Source organism: Fragaria vesca, linkage group LG7 (genome assembly GCF_000184155.1).
Source record: "Fragaria vesca subsp. vesca linkage group LG7, FraVesHawaii_1.0, whole genome shotgun sequence".
NCBI classification, from domain to species: Eukaryota; Viridiplantae; Streptophyta; class Magnoliopsida; order Rosales; family Rosaceae; genus Fragaria; species Fragaria vesca.
In genome coordinates, this window is record NC_020497.1 from 21,097,201 (window position 1) to 21,117,264 (window position 20,064).

Genomic DNA, 20,064 nt, shown 5'->3' on the forward strand with positions numbered 1-20,064 from the left:
GATATTAAAATTACCTCTTGATCGAACTCATCATCATCACTCACCAGTACTACCCTGGACCTTTTTTTTGGGCACTCGTCAGGCCAGTGATCTAGAGCCACACCACAGACAAAACAAGACTTCTTAACAATAAAATCTTTTTGATCACTCCAAGGATGGTAAGAAGACCACACATGTCCCTTTGGTAAAGGATCGTCAGGACCGTATTCTGGTTCAGGGTAAATATCAGCGTTAGCTTACACACTTGGCCTCAAATTCTTGCCATGAGAAGATTCAAAGAAGAGGGACCGAGACAAGAACATCGCCGCCCTTCCCTTCCAAGTCGACATCATGGAGCCCTCCCTCCTCGATATAGGTCACTTTCTATGGATTCATTGGTTTGGTTTAGTTTTGTGAAGAAGAAAGAGAGAAATATTGAAGGGAAGAAGATGGTTTCTGAAGGAATTGATGCGTCCCAAGGACAAGTTGAAGTTGATGATAATGGTACGTGGTGACTGGATGCCTGCTGTTAGTCGGAGTACACATTGAAGCTAGGTTTTTGAGAATAAAAGCTAGAAGTGAGTCTTATGAGGCGGCATCGATCGGCTGATAATAATGAAGGGCTAGCTGGATCACTTGGAGATCTCAAGTGATAATGATGCGAGTGTTCATACATCAAATGTGAACAATATAATGGTCCAATGAGATCGAGTAGTGATGAGCAGAGCTGGATGCTGAGATCCTTGTCTGAGTCTAGTGTGGCTAGTATAACAAGTGATATTGCAATGCAAAATGTTATCCTGCAGATCCGCCAGCTGAAGAGGTATATGCATTTGATACATATTCCCCATTTTATTAACCTTTCTCATTTTTTTACTAAGTGCATTCATTAAGGACTTGTTTCATTGTGTTGTTTTTTCTTTCTATTTCATATAAGTTTCTTTGGATAAATTTAAACATTATGTCCTCTAGTTTTGGGGCCTCTACTGCATGATTGATGAACTAAATATACGTATCATATAAGCATGTAATAGTTGATCTCTCATCTTAATCTCCGGCGGAAAGAAACTCATATGGTATTAAGGGGTTTAGAACTCTGTCTCTTGCTGCCCAATGTTTCAACTAGACTTGTAAACAAATCTTAAGTAAGGCATATACAAGGGAACTATCATAGTAGTAAACGAGGTCAATGTCACTGATGGGAAAGTATGCAAGTGCTATAACCTGTAAACAGAGTAACAGATGGAGAATGTAGCTGTGAAGAAGCACCATTAGACATATATGGTGGATCAGGATCCTGTAGTCTCCTCATGAAGATTTTTGAGCCATCCAATAATCTACTCATATATGGTGGCGACCATACTGCCCCAAAATCCAAAGTGTGAAAGGAAATGTCTCTTTATGAAGACATGTGAGTTCATGGGGACCTTTGAGTGCAAAGAAGGATCCAATAATTTATGAGTGGCTAAGGTACCTTTAGGTTCACCCAAGGATAAAGCAAACAGATAGCAAAGTTGTGGAGAAGCACCATGCATGGTAAATGCGATAGAAAACAAAGAACCACCCCAGTTGCTAGAAAGTAGAAACTAGAAACAATCCAAATTTGTTAGGGTTTTACCCCAATCATAATAATATTACATCTTCTAAAAGAAAAAGAAAAAAAAAAAAAAAAAAGAATCCAAAATACATCTGAGCTTCGCCTGAAGCCTGAAGCCTGAAGGTACACTACTAGTCGTCGCCGGCACCACTGCTGCCGTCGGAGAACCGTTCATGCCATTTTCTGCATTCTTAACAGAGGTTTTGTTTTGATAACATTTATATATCATTCAATTATCATAACACACTGCTAGATCTGTTAAGAGTCTTCAAACGTGGGGCCCACCTAAATTTATCATAGCAAATGACCACAGTTACTAATGACAGAGCCCACATTTCAAAAACAAAATTTTCCCTTTTAATATATTTTTGATTCCCAATACTATTCCATAAAAGAATAATGTTTTTTTTTTTGGATATAAAAAAAATATTGTTTTTTTAGCTGTTGATATATTGATAATTGAAATTCGGATTACAACTTGAACATAACACACCCTCGCGGCCAAACGTTATAGAAAAATTTAAGTGTAGTTATTGATAAAAAATTAAATAAAATTTGAGTGTAGTTAAAAATATATAATAAGATTTTAAATTTTAGGGTTCAAGTTAAGTTAAAAACACCAATAATTATTATTTATATTAACAACTGATTCGGTTAAAATAATTAAATTTGATGAGAAAACGACCTACTTTTTATCTGTAATTGCATATATCGTGCGTTTATGGTTACATGCTCTAATCCGCATGCAACGTCATGTCATGTGGAGCATGTGAACTGGGCTGTTTTTTAATTATTATTTTATTTTATAATTTCTAATTGTTTTTGTTTTAATTTCTAACGGTTAGACGGCTTAACATAGACGTGACCTAGTTGTTTTTACGGCCTTGATTATTCCTTCCCCTATTCCTTTCACGTTTTTGACAACAAACCACCGTGAAGCCTTCCTTCTTCTCCAGTCCGTCGCCGGTGCTCTGGCTCAGGAAGGGACTACGTAGCATACGTGCCGGACAAGTCATCGTAACTCATGGAGTTGAAACCCTCCTTCCTCGAGAAACAGAGCAGGACAGCAGCCGTCTGCCGTACGTTACGCCGGGAGACCTCTGTTTCGTATCTCCCCTTGTCGTCCTTGCACAGAATAACAAGGTACGTATTAAGATCTGCCACCCAGTATCACACGATGAGTGACTTCTCTCTCTCCTCTCTCTCTCCTCTCTCTCTCTTGAATGGGAGGAGTTGACTATGCTCTTGAAGGCTCTGAATCCTACTGTGGATATTATTATGTATTCAAACTTTGTTTTGATGAGAAGAACATGGTCGCAGGCGGACTGGAATCACCATATTAGTTTGTATAGTTTGTGAAGGACTGGTTGTTGATGTTTGTTGAGTAGAAGATGGTCGCAAACGGACCTGCTTGACTGGATGGTGTGGTTAGCCTCTGCTTGCTGTTATAGGTTATGGATTTTCCACCGTTAGTAGTTTGCTTAGTTGCTCTGTCTTGCTTTAACTTGAACCCAACAATACAATGAGTCTTCGATCTTGGTGTAGAAGAATGTGAAACTGTAAAGGGTCCAAACTTATGAATCTCAACCAAGTGGAGGCATATATCAGGTTGCTGTCTTCACCCTAGTCTGATTGATTGTTTTATTTCCGAAACAGCTTTGATGGTTGCGCGAAAGTTACTGTTGTTGGATATTTGTTCATTTTTTCTATGAAGAGAAAGCTGCAGTATTGATTCAATGAAGGCTCCTCTTGTAGTACTCATATAAAGTGTTGTTACATGTTTACAGAATGCAGAGGAACAGTTGGTGTCCTGAAAATGAATATGCAACCTTTCTCTGCTTCATAATCTTTGGTGAATTCCTGGTGTGCGTATTGGATTTAGTCAGTGATGAAGCCTGAACCCTGAAGTGGGTTGCTGTTTTCGTGGTTTCAACTCAATTGTCTGTGATCTGCACCGCACTGTTGGAATGCGGTCAAAAAGGGAAGTTTACGAACTAGATCAGCTGAAATATTTTCTGGTTTACCGGCTTCTTTGGAGAGCAGCTGAGGTCCATCTCATAGGTAAAATAGAAAGTTGAAGAAACTCTCTGCGGTTTAAAGTTGAAGAAAGTTGTAAAACAGAACTGGTTCCTGGATGTTACATGCAGAAGATGAATGTAAAGAAGTTGATGGGTATCTTTTCGCTTTGGTTCAATTCAACTGCCTGATGATGATACTCATCTTGTCAGCTGGAATGGTCACGACCGGGTTTCAAGATGACAAAAGCACGCTGCTGATGTTCATTGTTCAGAAATTGATCTTGAATGTGATAATCTGTGGTTCAGTTTGTCAGCCATGCAATCACAATTTATGGTCTTCACCAACTATAAATAAGAAATCGCGGTACCAGCTATATCGTATCAATTGATGTACAATACAGTGGAAAGCTTGTTATGTCTAATCAGGTTGATACCAAGTGTCTCTGTGCGTTATTTCTCATTAATTTTGGGCTATGTTTTATATTTTCCTTTTCTGAGTGTTGTATCTCCAGGAGGGAAAATATGGTTGCTAAATGTTCTGTCATCTTGAAAATATGATTATCAACAATGTAGCTCCAAGTTGGATGAGATAAAACAATCACTTCAGGAGTCGGCCATGTTCCCTCTCTGAATGCAAGATGTTTTAAAGGTGGGACTCAACTGTGCTGATTGAGTGTTCTATTCTCGAAACAGCTTTGATGATTGTGTGAAAGTTACCGTTATTGGATATTTATTGATTTTTTCTATTAAGGAAGCTGCACTGTTGATTAAAGTTTGGGTCCTCATAGATTAGTACTTATATATAGTCTTGTTACATGTTTACAGAATGCAGAGGAGGGAGCATCTCCAGTGCTCTCCAGCGGATGAGCAATGAGACCGTGATCAACGAGAAAGTCCTAAACGTGTTCGTCAAGGAGATCACACGCACTCTCCTCCAATCCGACTTGCAATTCAAGCAATATCAAGAAGATTGTCAGTTTGGAGGATGTCGCTGCTGGTCACAACAAGCTTAGAATCATCCGGATCTGTATTGTTCAGGCTGCGTTTGATCAAGCTCAAGCATTTAAGCAAAGTGCTGAAGTTGGGGCTGTTGTTGTTGTTACCAAAATGGATGCTCATGCAAAGGGAGATGGTGCTCACATATACTAGTTAACTGTCCGCTGCAGCAACAAAGTGTCCTGTTATATTTATTGGAACAGGAAAGCATATGGATGAGTCTGATGTTTTTGATGTTAATCCTTTTGTCAATCGTCTACTAGGCATGAGTGACTTGTTTGGATTTATGAACAAGACTCGGGAAGTTGCTCCTAAACTTGAAACCAGACAGAGCTTTTGCAAAAGTTTTCAGAAGGGACCTTCACGTTGAGGATTATGTATGAGCAGTTTCACAACTTGCTTTAGATGAGTTCACTTAGCCAGCTTACTTCAATGTAATGATAAGGAAAGCCAGGCCAAAATCAAGCGGTACATGATCATGATGGACTCGTCAACAAATGAAAGAGTCGGACAGCCCAAATACAAAAATCTTTTCCGAGTTCCATATACGAAGTTCTGGTCGTCTGGTAAGAGAAGTAGTATATCGCTTGATTTAGAATACAGTGGAAAGCTTGTTATATCTACACAGCTTTTTATATCTAAGGTCATTGTGCATTATTTCTCAATAATTTCGGGATACCTGTTATCTTACTAAATTTTATGGTGTTTATGCAGGATGTTCACCCTGATAATGAATTTGCGAAGGCATAAGACTAGATCTTATCCCTCCACATAAGATAATGGTAACATTTGCCAGTGTTGTCACATTTTTTTTCGGTATCGTCACACTTTCTAGTATGGTCACATTTTTAAGTGTTGGTCACGTCTTTTGGTCCTTTTTTTCTTCCATTTTGTTTTTCATTTTCTAGCAGCTAGCTTCTGGTTTGGTTTTTTGAGGTCTTTCACTTATTAGAGTTTAGAAGTAATAGAAGAATTTTATCGGATAAAAACAGATCTTACAAATTGGGAAATTGAGGTTATGATTAGAAGAAATTGAGAGTATCTTCAGTACACGGCGTGTATCTTCACATACATACATGAATGGTTAGAATTAGAGGAAATAATATAGAAATATGATAGTCAAACATATGAATTGTTATAAACGGTTAAGATTGTGTTTTATAAATACACGTCGTGCATATGAAAATTAAATTAAATTGAGATTACACATAATTTTGACCCGGCCCATCTAATCCCACCGGGCCTGGTTGTCTGGCCTATAAACCCTTTCAGAAGAGTCTGCTGCTGGTTAACAAACGAAAATTCTTGTATGCACCGATGTACACTTGAATAAGATGTTTTATTTAATCTTAACCGTTCATTTGATCAGCTGTTGATATGATACTAACGTCGAGACTTACACCGTCAAAGAGCAAACAAAAAAAGAAAAATACTTCTCTGTCGCCGTCGCTCTTGTGGCATCAGAGCTTCTACGCATCTGCTTTCGATTCATTCATTCTTTGTTTACCCACATATGAGATCTCAGAAATTGCTTTCTGTCTTAGCTGGAGAGATTTGAATTCGTGCTCCGCACGGTGGATCCGGTCCAGACGAACATAACTAATCATCCTCCAATCGTCGTCGTCTTCAATTTCTGGAAAGGTATGATTGAAAGGATCAATAGGCATGTTGTTGTGGTTGCTCTGACATTTGGGTATTGATTATCTGTTGATGATTGCAGATATCGTAGACTTATTAAGTATTCATGTAGAAGTAATTAAATGCAAGCAATCTGTGAGTGATAGGAGCCGTGAGGAGTTTGTGGCTTTGGCATGGGAATTCATCAGCCTTGGGAACGATTAACGCTGTTATTCAACTGTTAGTGCACTTGACTTAGCTTATAAACCCTTCAGCCTTCACACCCTCTCCCATACTTGTCTCTTTCTCTTCCCCAAACAAATCCCAGTCGCCTTTGAAATTCGAAAACAGCTCTGAAAACCCTAAAGGTTGCAGCTTTATTGATGGAAGCAGATACCCACATGCTTAAGGTAAGAAAAGTTTCAACCTTTTAGAGCTTTTGATTCACATTGCTTGAGATCAGTGTGGCGTTTTGTGGGTTTAGGGTTAGAAAATGTATTAAAGATTTGGTTTTTATGAACAGTGTTTAGTGTTTTTGCTTTGTTAATGAAGAAAGTAATAAGCTTGTTTTTGGTTTTGCAAAAGTTGTAGAAATTTCAAGATTTTATTGGCTGTTTGAACAGATTTTAGCTCTGTGTTCTTTAGAAATTTGTTACTTCTGCTTGTTCTTTATCTTTGTGATGTTGTTTGAATAGACTGGTAAAGTGTCACTGTGAGTTTGACTCTGCCTTTGATAAAGCATCACATTCAAGGAAACTATGTGTTGGCTTTGAGATAAATCAATAAATCATAAATGCAAGTCTTTAACCTTCCATTTTGGATTTTTCTGGCAAAACCTGCATCTTTCCCCTGTTTTTATTCCAATTGTACTTTAGATAATGCAGTATTTACACTTGTTCACACAGATGAAAGAATGTGTATTATTATGTGGGCTGGATGAATACAAAGAGCATACTGTGTATTTTCTTTTCAATTAACATGGTAATGTGTATTTATAAATTACAGTGGTAGTTACTTTATTTCACTTTCAGGTTCCTGTAGTGCAACCTGTAACAGATAAATATGAGCATCTTCTCATCAAAAAAGAGAAGCAATATGAGTCTCCAACTCCGTGGGAGGTTTCTCCGCTCCAAGAGTTTGCGCAGCAAGTAGGGATCTTAAGGGTATGTATTGTGAATAGTGCGAACCTACAGAAACAAATGTTGCTTATAGTTAGCTGTGGGTCACTGAAGTTCATTATTTTCACTGGCCACATGGTAATTTCGTGATCAGGTTTCAAAAATTTCAAACAATCAATTCATGGGAGATGTGATTGGATTGGTTGCTCAACTTGGCACAATTGGTACTGGTGATCTTAGCAGGTTGGTGACCCCTTTGATGTTTTTAACGCTTTCCTTCCATCATATTTAAGAGTTTAAGACATGATATATGTTTCTTGATATTCACTTGTATGCAGGGTATTGGCTGAATATTTGGGCCAAGATCAGATGCTTGCTATTGTCTGTAGATCCTTTGAAGCTGCTGGTGCTCTTGAGAAGTTTGTACAGAAACCTAAGAAACCTATGCGTGGGGAAGTGGATTCTATGCATTTTCTCTGTGAACCAGCTCTACTTCAGAAACCTACACATGGTCGATCGTTTGTTTTTTGTCTGGAAGACATAAGGTACCACAAGAGGCTTCCTATTTGCATTTTCTCTAGAGGGCTAAAAAATGCTGTATCATGAAAAGGGAATTTGAATTTGTATTGCAGGCCTTACACTGGTGACTTTGACCGTAGTGACCCTCAAAGGAAACTGGCATTACCAGATCCAGTCCTGCCAAGTGGAATGGCTCCTGATGGTTTCCTAGGATATGCTGTCAATATGGTTGACCTGGATAGCCATCATATACACACAGTGACATCTGCAGGCCATGGTCTCAGGGAAACAGTATTATATTGTCTTCTAGGCGAGCTCCAAGTATATGATACCAGGGAGGATATGTTGGCTGCTCATGATTGTATTAAACATGGTGCTATTTCTTTGGGTGGAGGAATTCTGAAACAGAATGGAGTAACTTCTTTTGGAGTCGGGTATCTCTCTCTTTTTTCCTCTGCTTAACTGTCTGGTTCTTGTTGGTAGTTCTCCTTGGTTCAAAAGTCATGTCTCATAGACTCATACTCACTCGAAAATCCACTAAATCTTGATGCTAGCAAGAGCATAAACAACTCCTCAAGTCGTCTAATATAACATTGAAGCATTCTGATAAGTTTGCATTGTACTATTCCATGATGTTTCTTCAAAAATGTGTGTGACCCTAGTTTGGTGATTTTTCCTTCAGGGACGTTGAAATATGTTTTTCAGTAGCAAAAAATCTGGAGCTTCTGCCATCAACAAATGTTGTTGGTGTTGAGAAGCAGATTGAGGAGAAGAGTGCGAGCGGAGCCATCTTCCAAGGTTGGAAAGTGGGCCCGTTTAGATGATGTTCAGCCTCCACATTCCCGAGTGAGGTAAGTTTTTTTCTCCATGGTACTTGGGTAGACATAAAAGTAACTTTTCGCAATTATATATCCTAGTTAGTATTTTCTGTATTGACCTTTGAGCATGCATCCTCAACAGTTTGCCATATTTGTCGACTATACTCATATCAATTCTCTTGTCAAACAGAGTTGGTTCAGTATTTCCACCTCTCTCTATAGCATGTTACGATGTAAATGGCAATCAAATACCATTTGCAACTACTCTGGAAGTCGCGGTGAAAGTTCAAACAAATGAGGGTTTGCTTTTCCGTGTAGAGAAATTCAACAAGGAATTGTCAAACCATACTTTGACAATAAAGGTATTTTATGCATGTAGATTGGCACATTTATAGTGTATGTTGTATGTAGAGAAGCCTTTGATTTTCTTTCTTTCTTTACAACTTGCAGAATATGCTGATGGAGAGTGGCGAGTTAGACAAACTTTGACCTACATATGAATCTACTTTAGTTGTATGTTCAGAAGACGACAAATTTTCAGTTTTGGTTCCATGCGAAGGTATTTACAGTAAAAGTACTTGTTTATGGAAAAGAACCCAGCATCGCAATCTACTTTTCTCATTTTTCTGTATTGAAAACACTTTTTTTTCTTCTTTTTTTTTTGTTCATTGTATGTATTGGGACTTTCTAAGTTCTGTTTTTGATTTTGTTATTTCAGTTATTCCCGGATATCTACAGAGCGTCAAGGCTGTTCCTCCTATTTTCGACAACCAAGTGCTCCCAGGTTACATTATCAAGCAGTTTATTTTAGAGGTACAGAGAAATTCTGTGGTTTCATAGCTAAATCATGGTCAATTTATTTAAGAATTCAAGCTAGAAAATATTCATTGAAAAACAGCAATACCTATTTTAATCATGTATCTCTTTCCCAGATGTTTGATCAATATGGCAATCATGTTATAGAAGGCACTGAAGTGCTACTGAAGCTGGATGGGTTTTCGATTCAAGATCAACTTGGTACAGCATGTACGGTAAGACTCATTTCCATTGCTGATTTTTTTTCCTTGGTCCTCAAGTTCTGTATTGGCTTTACTCCCCACATTAATGATAATGATGCCACCTAATTACTTGCATTATGCGTTGGCACTTCTATTTTCATGCATTCTTTTGTTATAGAGTCGGAACCAAGTCAAATAGTTTAATTCTTTCATACCTGATTCAATGCAGGTTAATCATCAGGGATGCAATGACCTCAGTGGCCTGTTGAAAGTAACCGCAGGTTATGAGAAAAGTGGTATGTACTTTTACTTGACAGAATGTTGTTTTATGGCTTATTGTTTTATGGAATTGTGGTAATAGTCAGTATTTGGTTGTCAAGTAGAGTACTTGATTTCTCTTTCCTAAACAATGGTTGGCTTATTCTCGCAAGTCTAACTATACTGCTTTTTGGATCATTAATTTCACCTAATGATATTTTTATATTCTTCCCTTGGTTGCAGTATCAATTTCTGTACTGAATCTTCAGTTTCAAACTGAGAAAAGGGTGTTGATTATGCATACTCCATCTGAGGCTGCATGTGGAATGGGAACTACGCTTGGGTCTCTTAAGTTTAATAGGGGACTTTTAGGGTTCCATGATTCTCGTGAAACGAAAATTTATCGATCATCTGAAACGAAGTATATTTGTGAGTTTTTAAACTTCTTTTTCAGCCAATTCTGTAAATCTGATTCTGCAAATGTTCATAGTATATATTCTTTCATGGTCTAATGTTTTTTCATACGTTCTTTTTCAGGCGATTCAAAAGATAAATTTCGTGTAATTTCAGAAACATCAAACTTATGTTATATGATGCCGGGGGTTACAGACGTGTGAAAGTCTAGCAATAACTATATCTGCTGAAGAAGTTTGGTTACTTGAACAACTATTACCGGGAGGATTTGTCAACATTGAAACTGCGTTACAGATCACCCAAACCATTCTAGAACGTAAGAAAGTCAGTATGTGAGCATGAATTGCACGCAACCCAGTAGTACCGGGTGGTTGAGAAGAGAGGATATCTATAATACCGGGTGGCGTGTGACACTGCTGTGCTTGCCAACTCTGTTTTTGAGAACTTGGTCATGGAGAATGGGGGGGGGCTACTCCACGCGATGATGACCTCCCTAAGGCATTCCATAGGATTTAATATAACATGGATGGGAAAATCTTAAATGTGCATGTGGCTCACATACTCACTTTCTTACGTTCTAGAATGGTTTGGGTGATCTGTAACGCAGTTTCAATGTTGACAAATCCTCCCGGTAATAGTTGTTTCAAGTAACCAAACTTCTTCAGCAGATATAGTTATGGCTAGACTTTCACACGTCTATAACCCCCGGCATCATATAACATAAGTTTGATGTTTCTGAAATTACACGAAATTTATCTTTTGAATTGCCTGAAAAAACATTAGACCATGAAAGAAATATATACTATGAACATAGGCTTCTTTTTTTTATTCTCATATGGCGGAATAAGTTTCCCTCAAGATCTAGCTATTTAATTTTTCTATTTTTGTTGGATTTTCTTTGTAGATTTAGTTTACATATTGAATGGGTTTGCCTATCATACCATATGGTATGACATACCTACTGCAAATGTTTCTAATTATATGACACATGAGGGTTGTTGAAAAGAGGTAAATAGTTATTACATGGTCATTTAGTTGTTTAATGATAGTCACTGATTTTGTGAGGCATGTTATACTATATGATATATTAGAATTTTTTTCCGAATTCAAATGACATCAGTCCCATGGAAGATGAAAACAGGGGCATGTGGGGTTTTTAGAAATCACATATAAGATGGTGAGATGAGGGTAGAAGAAGAAAGAAATATTTAATCCAAAAAACAAAAGAGGAAGAAGAACAAATACGGGTGAGATGATACAAATTTGCTCCCCGATTTATTTTCCCCCGCCTTTATCCTCATCCATCTAAATGCATAACACATGTCCCATATTATTTATGATCACACTAAAAGAAGGTTAGCCAGAATCTTACTATATATACATGCACTAGTTCAACAACAAATTAATTAAGACACAGGGACGTACTAATGGAATTACATTCCACCATTAAGAACAAATCGATTAAGGACCGAATTAATCTACAGCTAGCTAGCATCATATAGTGACCGGGCGGCTCTGCTTGTTTTGACTAGCTGTAATAATCCCTACCATTACTTAATTTAATCATCATCAGTGTGTGTACTAAATCACTAATATAATGCAAAAGACAGATCAAAGGCCAATGCAAAAGCAGTGTTTCATATTTTATAGACCATATCGTTCTCTACATTTGATCGACCTTGGATTTTTCACATTATTCAACAATTTTATATGTCTTCTCCTACCGACCATTCATGGAAAGTTCGAAACACAAGAGATAAAAGAGACCTCCAAAGGCCCCAACTCAAACTTCCTGCTTCCATGCATGTATAAGATTATTCCCTTTCATTTACATAAAGCTTTATGATCGAGTACAAATTTTGTTATATTTATTCCTATCCATAGCCTAAACTTTACGTCTTTTCGTGCTGTTTACTGATTTCAGTAATGCATCGATGGATGAACGTCCATAAGGGAGCTAGTGACTAATAATTTATTTGTCCACTGCCAACTTCGTATGGTATATATGATTTACTAATCCAAAAAACAAAAAGATAAATTATAATCTTATATCGATTTCTAATTTTCTATATATATATATCATATCTTATTGTTTTTTTGTTTTTTTTTTTTCAAACATTGATTAATGAAACTGTCGAATACAAGAATGAGACATTAAGCTTAAACCTCTAATTACAAAGACATGAAATAAGTTATGTGTTCTTATACGTACCATGACGTGCAATTGAAGAAGAATCGTGACATCTTATGGGTTATGACAATATATGCTGGCATATATCATATATGTATGATCATCGCAAAGATAGCATATGATGGTACTGGATGGTTTCAATTGATCACATGTTTGAAGTGCGGGATTAGTGAATGAATGAATTAACTAGTACTCCATTATCATCTATATCATCTAAATGAATTATGACCACGAAGTTGGAAAGCGATTGGTAGTGGAAACTTAGATTCTTAAATTCTGGAACGCTTTCTTGAGATTTGATCATGTTATATATTATTTGATGATCGATTTGTTTGTCCATGTTCCTTATCCTTATACCTACCGGAGTTGCCCTTCTTCACAGGAGCCAATACCATAGCGAAACTTGTATGTTGTATTGACTTGAATAGTTGTCATATATTCCTTTATTACTACTATATAAAGGGCAGAAGCTCCAAGTCTTCTAAGCACTCAACCTGCACTTCATAGCTTCAAGCATACTTAAAGGGCAGTCCATGGATATGTGTGATCTGCAGAAGCAGACATGGTGTGATATTGAGTCGGCTCATCAATCAATCCCAGTCATATTCGTGTTCAAACTGATGATCACGTTAATAATATGATTTCTGAGACGAGCCGAACCAATATCACTCTTGTATTCTTCTTTGCATAATGATTCAGGGCTCAGGGATATGCATGGTTAGGGCTAGAGCTAGCTAGCTTAGCTGCAGCAGCAATTCATGATGCAGTTGCAGGTCAATCACTCCCTGTTCGATAATATATCCGTGTTAATTTAGAGACACTATATAATATTGCATAAATGCAAGTTATATACATACGTATATATGGAAACTATAATAATCTAAAACCATCGTTGCCGATGGAGTAGTAGTACTTAACATATATGCTGCCATTCAGTTTTAGGTGACATAGATAATCCTAATTCTTTAGTTTCTTCAACTTGTTATCGATCATATACGTACCCATTTCATTCAGCTCCTTTAACTTCCAAGGAAATTTTACAAACCATATCTCAAATAAATGTCATTTATCAGTTCAATACACCATATTCAAAAACTATCATATTGGTACTCAAACAATGGAACAAATTAAAATCACTTTTAGTATTTGCTATCAATGACGGCGTTAGTTCTCTACTTTTAAAATGGTATTTTTGTTTCCTTGATTGATACAATTTTCTTTGACGACGGAGGCCGTTTTGCTACCACTCTCTTCTAAGAGTATTGGATCTTACGACGGTCTGACGAGATTCAACAGCCAGAGACCCAGAGTATGTCTTTCTTTTGTATCCTAGTGAACCCAATGCCCCATTAAAATAGGTGGCATGAACTTATTTCAATATTTGGATTCACAAATTTTGCTATTCATAGATTTGCTACTTGTGCTTCTTCTGCAACTACTTTTCTTAATTACCAACCAAAACATCAATCTCTGACAGAGCCAATGAGTTCTAACAGAGAGGATTCTTGGGTCGAGTTCTCCATCAAGTTGGGTCGGAAACTTGGAATGGAGATCAGAAAATTGGGAATTGTTTACTGGAGAAACAATAAAGTTTCGTGGCTAGTTGGAATCTGGATTCTAAACTTTGGAGGAGTTTTAATTATTGGAGAACTAATGCAAGTACAAAAAGAAAACAATGAAAAACAAGAAGAAGACTGTTCAGTTTGTAGGAATTTTGTGTCTGATTAAAGAGATATATAGATGAGAACATGTGCTCAGGTGTGGTTGTGTGCGGCGGAGGGAGAGGGAGAGAGGAAAGCCAGGAAAAATAAAAAGACGTAATTGCCCATGAAACAGTTTTTGTAGCAGTTGACTTGACACCATTAGAGACGGAATGTATCAAATTTATCTAAGCTTTATATGTTGAGGTACCAATATTATAGTTTTGAAATGTCATATATCATAGTGATGAATTGATGTTATATGTGGTACCATTAGTAAAATTTCCTCTTAACTTCCTATCTATCATATTCAAGATATCCATTTCTACTTTTCTAGCAATAAGACAGATGCAGTCTCGTATGGAATAAAAACTTAGAAATTTCCCTCATTCTAAATCTATGGTTGGCCGGGATTCGTAAGCGTATGCATGTATCTATTCTACATATATCGATGATTGATTTATGTATAGAAGTCTATACATAAAGTCTTAGTCTTCTGAGTTCAGACCATGGAAGTGTCATCCTCCACAGTTCATGAAAACTAAACAGATACAAACTAGCTAGTTCAAGGATTTCTACACAAGCACTTGAAGCAAATACTCTCTCCATCAAATTTGCAATCTCAAACCCCAAAGGAACATGTAAGTCTCAAGTCTCCATGTTGGGCCGGGTCATTTGCATAACGGGCCATAGAATCAAGTCCATGCCAGCTCAAGAGTATCGCATCGTTCAACACGAGAAATTTTTCTGTCCTCCAGGAGGACCACGTCAGTATGTCTAGTGGTCCTCCTTGGCCAATAGGAAGCCGCTATGTAGTATTTTTTGACATGTCATAATAGGATAAAACAATTATTATATTTAACTTAAGTAAATTCAACTTAAAAAAAATAAATTAAGTAAAACCAAATAAGATCAAACAAAAAAAGAACTCAAATCTAGGGTTCATCATCTCCTTACCAAAAAGAAGAAGAAAAAAAAATTCTAGATCTCCATGGTAGTTGAAAGAGGATGGAGGTCGAAGAAACGAGTAAAGAAAAACCTTAAATTGAACAACAAAGAGATTTGTATGCCTTCGGAGCTGGGTTTGAACTGCTCCAAAATAATTATTAAACCCTTCACATTTCTTTCAAATGTCCCAATGTCCTCATAAAAGAGTTTCTAGAATGTCTATAGTACTAAGTGAGTGATCTTAATTTAGTGAACTATCATGGAGATTTGATTTTTTTTTCTTTTCGGTAAGGAGATGAGATGAACCCTAGATCTAGATCTGGGTTTTTTATGTTTGATCTTGTTTGGTTTTACTTAATTCATTTTTAAAGTTGAATTTACTTAAGTTAAATACAATAATTGTTTTACCTTATTATGACATGTCAAAAAATACTACATGACGACTTCCTATTGATCGATGAGAACCACTACTGGAGGACAGAAAAATTTCTCGTTCAACACAGTGGAACCTTGCATCTAGCGAGAGTTGACTAGGCTGGCAGGTTTGTTTGTCCATGCCAGCTGCTCGACGTAAATTAAGCTACTTGGAAAAAAGAACACACAAAACAGAACAAACAGAAATTCCTCAACTTAATTGTAAACTAATCAAACATATTAATTTTCTGGGTTCCCAGAAAGACTCCATCAGAGAAAAGAGAACACAGAGTTGTGTTTTGGGGAAGACAAGCTAGCTAGCTCTACAAGGCCTTGTGCTTTTCTGTGTGGTGTGGAGGTGAACACATACTCTGTTGACTTGTACGTCAGGTCAACTCCCCCCCCCCCCCCCCCCCCACCCATTGTTATAAGGTCAGTACTGTAGTTTATATCACTTTAGTTCAAAGTTCAAACTGAGGTTATACTCTGAGCTATATCTACTTGTTTGTAATGGGATTAACCAATTTGAACTGAGGTTATACTCTGAGCTATACTCTGAGGTTTGAACTGAGGTTATACTCTGAGCTATATCTACTTGTTTGTAATGGGATTAACCAATTTGAAGATATTGCTGATCATGGTGTTGGACTTGACCTTGAATATGAGTGTTTCAAGTTCATAAAGCAAAGTTCATGGTTAGTCAATACTTCTTTGGTTTAGTTCATATATACCTAGGATCGGATGAGGGTTAGAGAAGAAAGTGGAAATGAGTAACGAGCTTTATTGATTTATATTGGCCTAAATTTTTTTAACTGTATATTAAGGGATGAACTAAAAGAAATATGACAATTAAACCAATGTCTTGTTTCAGATTACTTTCTCGGTCCCTTAGCAAATAGCAATTTTTTGTTGTTGGTACCTTCGGTCTAAGAAAAACAAAGTAGTACAAAACCAATAACGTACATAGAATGGTTGTTTTTGCAGATGAAATCTTGGTCAGTGTTCTTCCTTTGTGTTTAGAATGTGGTTCAGCCATAGCTGAGGGTCTATATTCATAGATTATCTCATACAAAGATGGCAAAGGATATAGTTATCGGTGCATCTTTTGTTCCGGTGTCTGAATTACTCTCTCAGACAGTGTTTGCCATGTTTGATACTGTAAAATCAGCCAAGGAAGTCCTCATTCACAAAGAGAACTTCAAAGTATTTGCTACATACCTGGAGAGAACATCTTCTATATTGAAAGAGTTGTCAAAGCAAAACATTGAGCATTCAGAAGGCCTAGTTAATGCTTTGGAGATTGTCAATCGAGAGGTGGAAGTTGCCAAGCATCTAGCTCTTGATTGCAGAAAGAAAAACAAGGTTCATCTGTTGATCAATTGCCGGAAGATTGTTAAGGCGCTAGAGAGCAGTACAAAAGACATTGGTAGAGCACTTAGTCTACTCTCACTGCCTTCTTTGGATGTTTCATTGGGTATAAACAACCAGATTAGCAATCTATGCAAGGACATGTTGGATGCTGAATATAGAGCAGCTGTAGCTGAGGAAGAGATTTTGGCGAAAATTGAGCTAGGATTACAAGAAGGAAATGCTGATCTGTCCCACACAACTGATTTGCTTCTTCGTATCGCTGAGACTCTTGGAATCTCTAGTGAGCATTCTGAACTGAAAAAGGAATTTGAGGAGTTCAAACGTGAATTGGATGATACCAACTTGAGAAAAGGGTCTGAAGAAGATTTGCAAATGGAACAGATTTGTCACATTATAGAATTGCTTGAAAAGACTAATGCTGACACAGCTGCTGAGGAGAAAGTGAACGAGTATTCAGAAAGGTCAGTTTCATTGGGAAGGCAACCGTTGGAACCTCTTCGGCAATTTTATTGCCCTCTCACTCAAGAAATCATGGTGGACCCTGTGGAAACTTCATCTCAGCAGACATTTGAAAGAAGTGCAATAGAGAAATGGTTTGCAGAAGGTAAGAATCTATGTCCTTTGACTGATATTCCTTTGGACACATCAGTTTTAAGGCCGAACAAAGCTCTAAAACAATCCATTGAAGAGTGGAGAGATAGGAATACCAGGATCATCATTGCCTCTATTAAACCAACTCTTCAGTCGAGTGAAGAGCAAGAAGTGCTTCAATCCTTAGACAAGCTGCAGAATCTATGCTTGGAAAGTGACATTCACCAAGAATGGGTGACAATGGAGGAATACATTCCAGTCCTCGTTGGACTTCTTGGTTCAAAAAATAAAGAAATAAAAAAGAATGCTCTTGCCATCCTATCAATCCTTGCGAAAGATAGCGCAGAAAATAAGGTACCTTCTAATAGGTCATGCACTATTATATAAGATTGATGATGCATTTCAAAATTTCCTAATTTCCTAATTTTCATCATGAGTATGTTTATTAAACTTTACAGGGTAGAATCACAGCAGTGGATAAAGCACTTGAAGCCATTGTCCGCTCACTTGCACGGCAAAGTGGGGAAAGCAAGGTAGCATTGCAGCTGCTATTGGAACTGTCGAAAAGTAGAGTTGCGCGAGATTTAATGGGAAATGTTCAGGGATGCATACTGCTCGTAGGAACAATGTTAAGCAGCGAAGATGATCAAGTCACCGGACATGCAAAAGAGCTTCTAGAGAATCTTTCTTGCATTGATCAGAATGTTATACAGATGGCAAGAGCGAATTATTTCAAACCTTTGTTGAAACTTCTTTCTTCAGGTACGCTTGGAACTTCTGTTGCAATTATTATGTCATTTCCTTCTTGTATTGTGTATTGTAACAATCTATATTTGATGCAGGACCAGAAGATGTTAAAATGGTTATGGCAGGAACTTTGTCGGAAATTGAGTTGACTGATCACAACAAATTATCTATAGTTAAAGATGGGGCACTAGAACCACTTCTTGAACTGCTTTCAAATGGTGATTTAGAGAAGAGAAAAGTGGGTGTTAAAGCTCTTCTTCACCTCTCTAGCTTACCTCAAAATGGCCTGGAGATGATTAGAAAAGGTGCAGTTGGACCACTGTTTGAGCTTCTCTATTCTCACAGCTCATCATCACCAGCCTTGCGTGAGCAGGTAGCCGAAACAGTCATGCACCTAGCCATATCAACCACCACTCAAGAAGCCGCAGAGGATCATGTCTCATTGTTACACTCTGAAGATGATATTTTCAAACTTTTTTCACTAATATCTTTAACTGGACCTGACATACAAAGAAGCATCCTCAAAACTTTCCATGCAATGTGCCAATCATCTTCTGGTTTAGACATCAGAATAAAGTTGAGACAGGTAATTAACATAACAAAATTGAAACTTTTTTTTGGGGGGACTAATAGTAATATATACCCCCGGCTTCTTGTGATCTTTCTATTTACTTACATATGTGCAATTCACAGCTCTCTGCTGTCCAAGTATTGGTTCAGTTGAGCGAGGCTGATAATCCTACTGTCCGAGCAGATGCCATCAAGTTGTTCTCATGCTTGACAAAAGATGGTGATGACAGCACCTTTTTGGAGCATATAAGTCAGAGATGTATACATTCCTTGCTAAGGATTATAAAAAGTTCTAGTGATGTGGAAGAGATGGCTGCCGCAATGGGTATTATTGCTAATCTTCCAAAGGATCACCCGCAGATTACTGGTTGGCTTCTAGATACCGAGGCGCTTCACATCATCTGGACTTGCCTAAGTGATGGGAATAGAGATGCCTCATATAGAAGACAATTAGTAGAGAATGCTGTTGGAGCTCTTAGTCATTTCACAGTAGCATCAAATCAGGAATGGCAGAGAAAAGTAGCTCAAGCTGGTATTATCCCAGTGCTAGTGCAGCTACTGGCTTCTGGAACTGCTTTGACGAAACAAAATGCAGCTGTATCACTCAAACAGCTATCCGAGAGTTCCAAAAGCTTGAGCAAGCCGATAAAGCATGGCATTTTTGTGTGCTGCTTCTCTGCACCTGAACCTGGCTGCCCTGCACACTTAGGCATTTGCACAGTTGAATCTTCATTCTGCCTAGTAAAGGCCAAAGCTCTTGATCCACTTGTGAGAATGCTTGGGGAGGCAGATGTTGGTGCATGTGAAGCTTCTCTAGATGCACTTCTGACATTGATAGATGGTGAAAGACTAGAACAAGGCGGCAAGGTGCTAGACGACGCAAAAGCCATCGGTCTGATTGTTAAGCTACTGAGCTCACAGTCTGCCAGGTTACAAAGAAAATCTCTCATGGCTTTGGAAAGGATTTTTCAAGTAAATGAGTTAACTCTCAAGTATGGAACTTTAGCTCATATGGCATTAGTGGACATTGCTCAGAAGAAAAATAACGACATGAAATCTTTGGCTGCCAGGGTACTTGGTCAATTGGGTGTGCTTGGTAAACAGTCTTCTTACTTTTGATTGATCTCAATACACTTCTCATTCGTGATTGATGTAAATTTGACATTCGCTTCTCATATCATACTCAACGATTTCTTTGTT

At 37.7% G+C, this 20,064-nt stretch overlaps 2 protein-coding genes and 1 non-coding gene across 3 annotated transcripts; all 3 read left to right on the forward strand.

Moving 5' to 3' along the window:
- Positions 1–4,813: 4,813 nt before the first annotated feature.
- On the forward strand, positions 4,814–5,443 carry LOC101300960. Its single transcript, XR_185308.1, has 2 exons — positions 4,814–5,156; positions 5,305–5,443. It is a non-coding gene; the product is annotated as an uncharacterized LOC101300960 (transcript).
- Positions 5,444–6,590: 1,147 nt separating this feature from the next.
- On the forward strand, positions 6,591–10,535 carry LOC101308826. Its single transcript, XM_004309065.1, has 11 exons — positions 6,591–6,617; positions 7,239–7,370; positions 7,480–7,568; positions 7,664–7,870; positions 7,958–8,278; positions 8,527–8,642; positions 9,381–9,475; positions 9,595–9,693; positions 9,890–9,956; positions 10,162–10,347; positions 10,456–10,535. Exons 1-11 carry the CDS (start codon positions 6,591–6,593, stop codon positions 10,533–10,535), a joined length of 1,419 nt encoding a protein of 472 aa, XP_004309113.1.
- Positions 10,536–16,659: 6,124 nt separating this feature from the next.
- On the forward strand, positions 16,660–19,983 carry LOC101309110 (U-box domain-containing protein 43-like). Its single transcript, XM_004309066.1, has 4 exons — positions 16,660–17,901; positions 18,006–18,309; positions 18,390–18,880; positions 18,988–19,983. The coding sequence occupies exons 1-4, from the start codon at positions 16,660–16,662 to the stop codon at positions 19,981–19,983; spliced, it is 3,033 nt and encodes a 1,010-aa protein (XP_004309114.1).
- Positions 19,984–20,064: the final 81 nt, after the last annotated feature.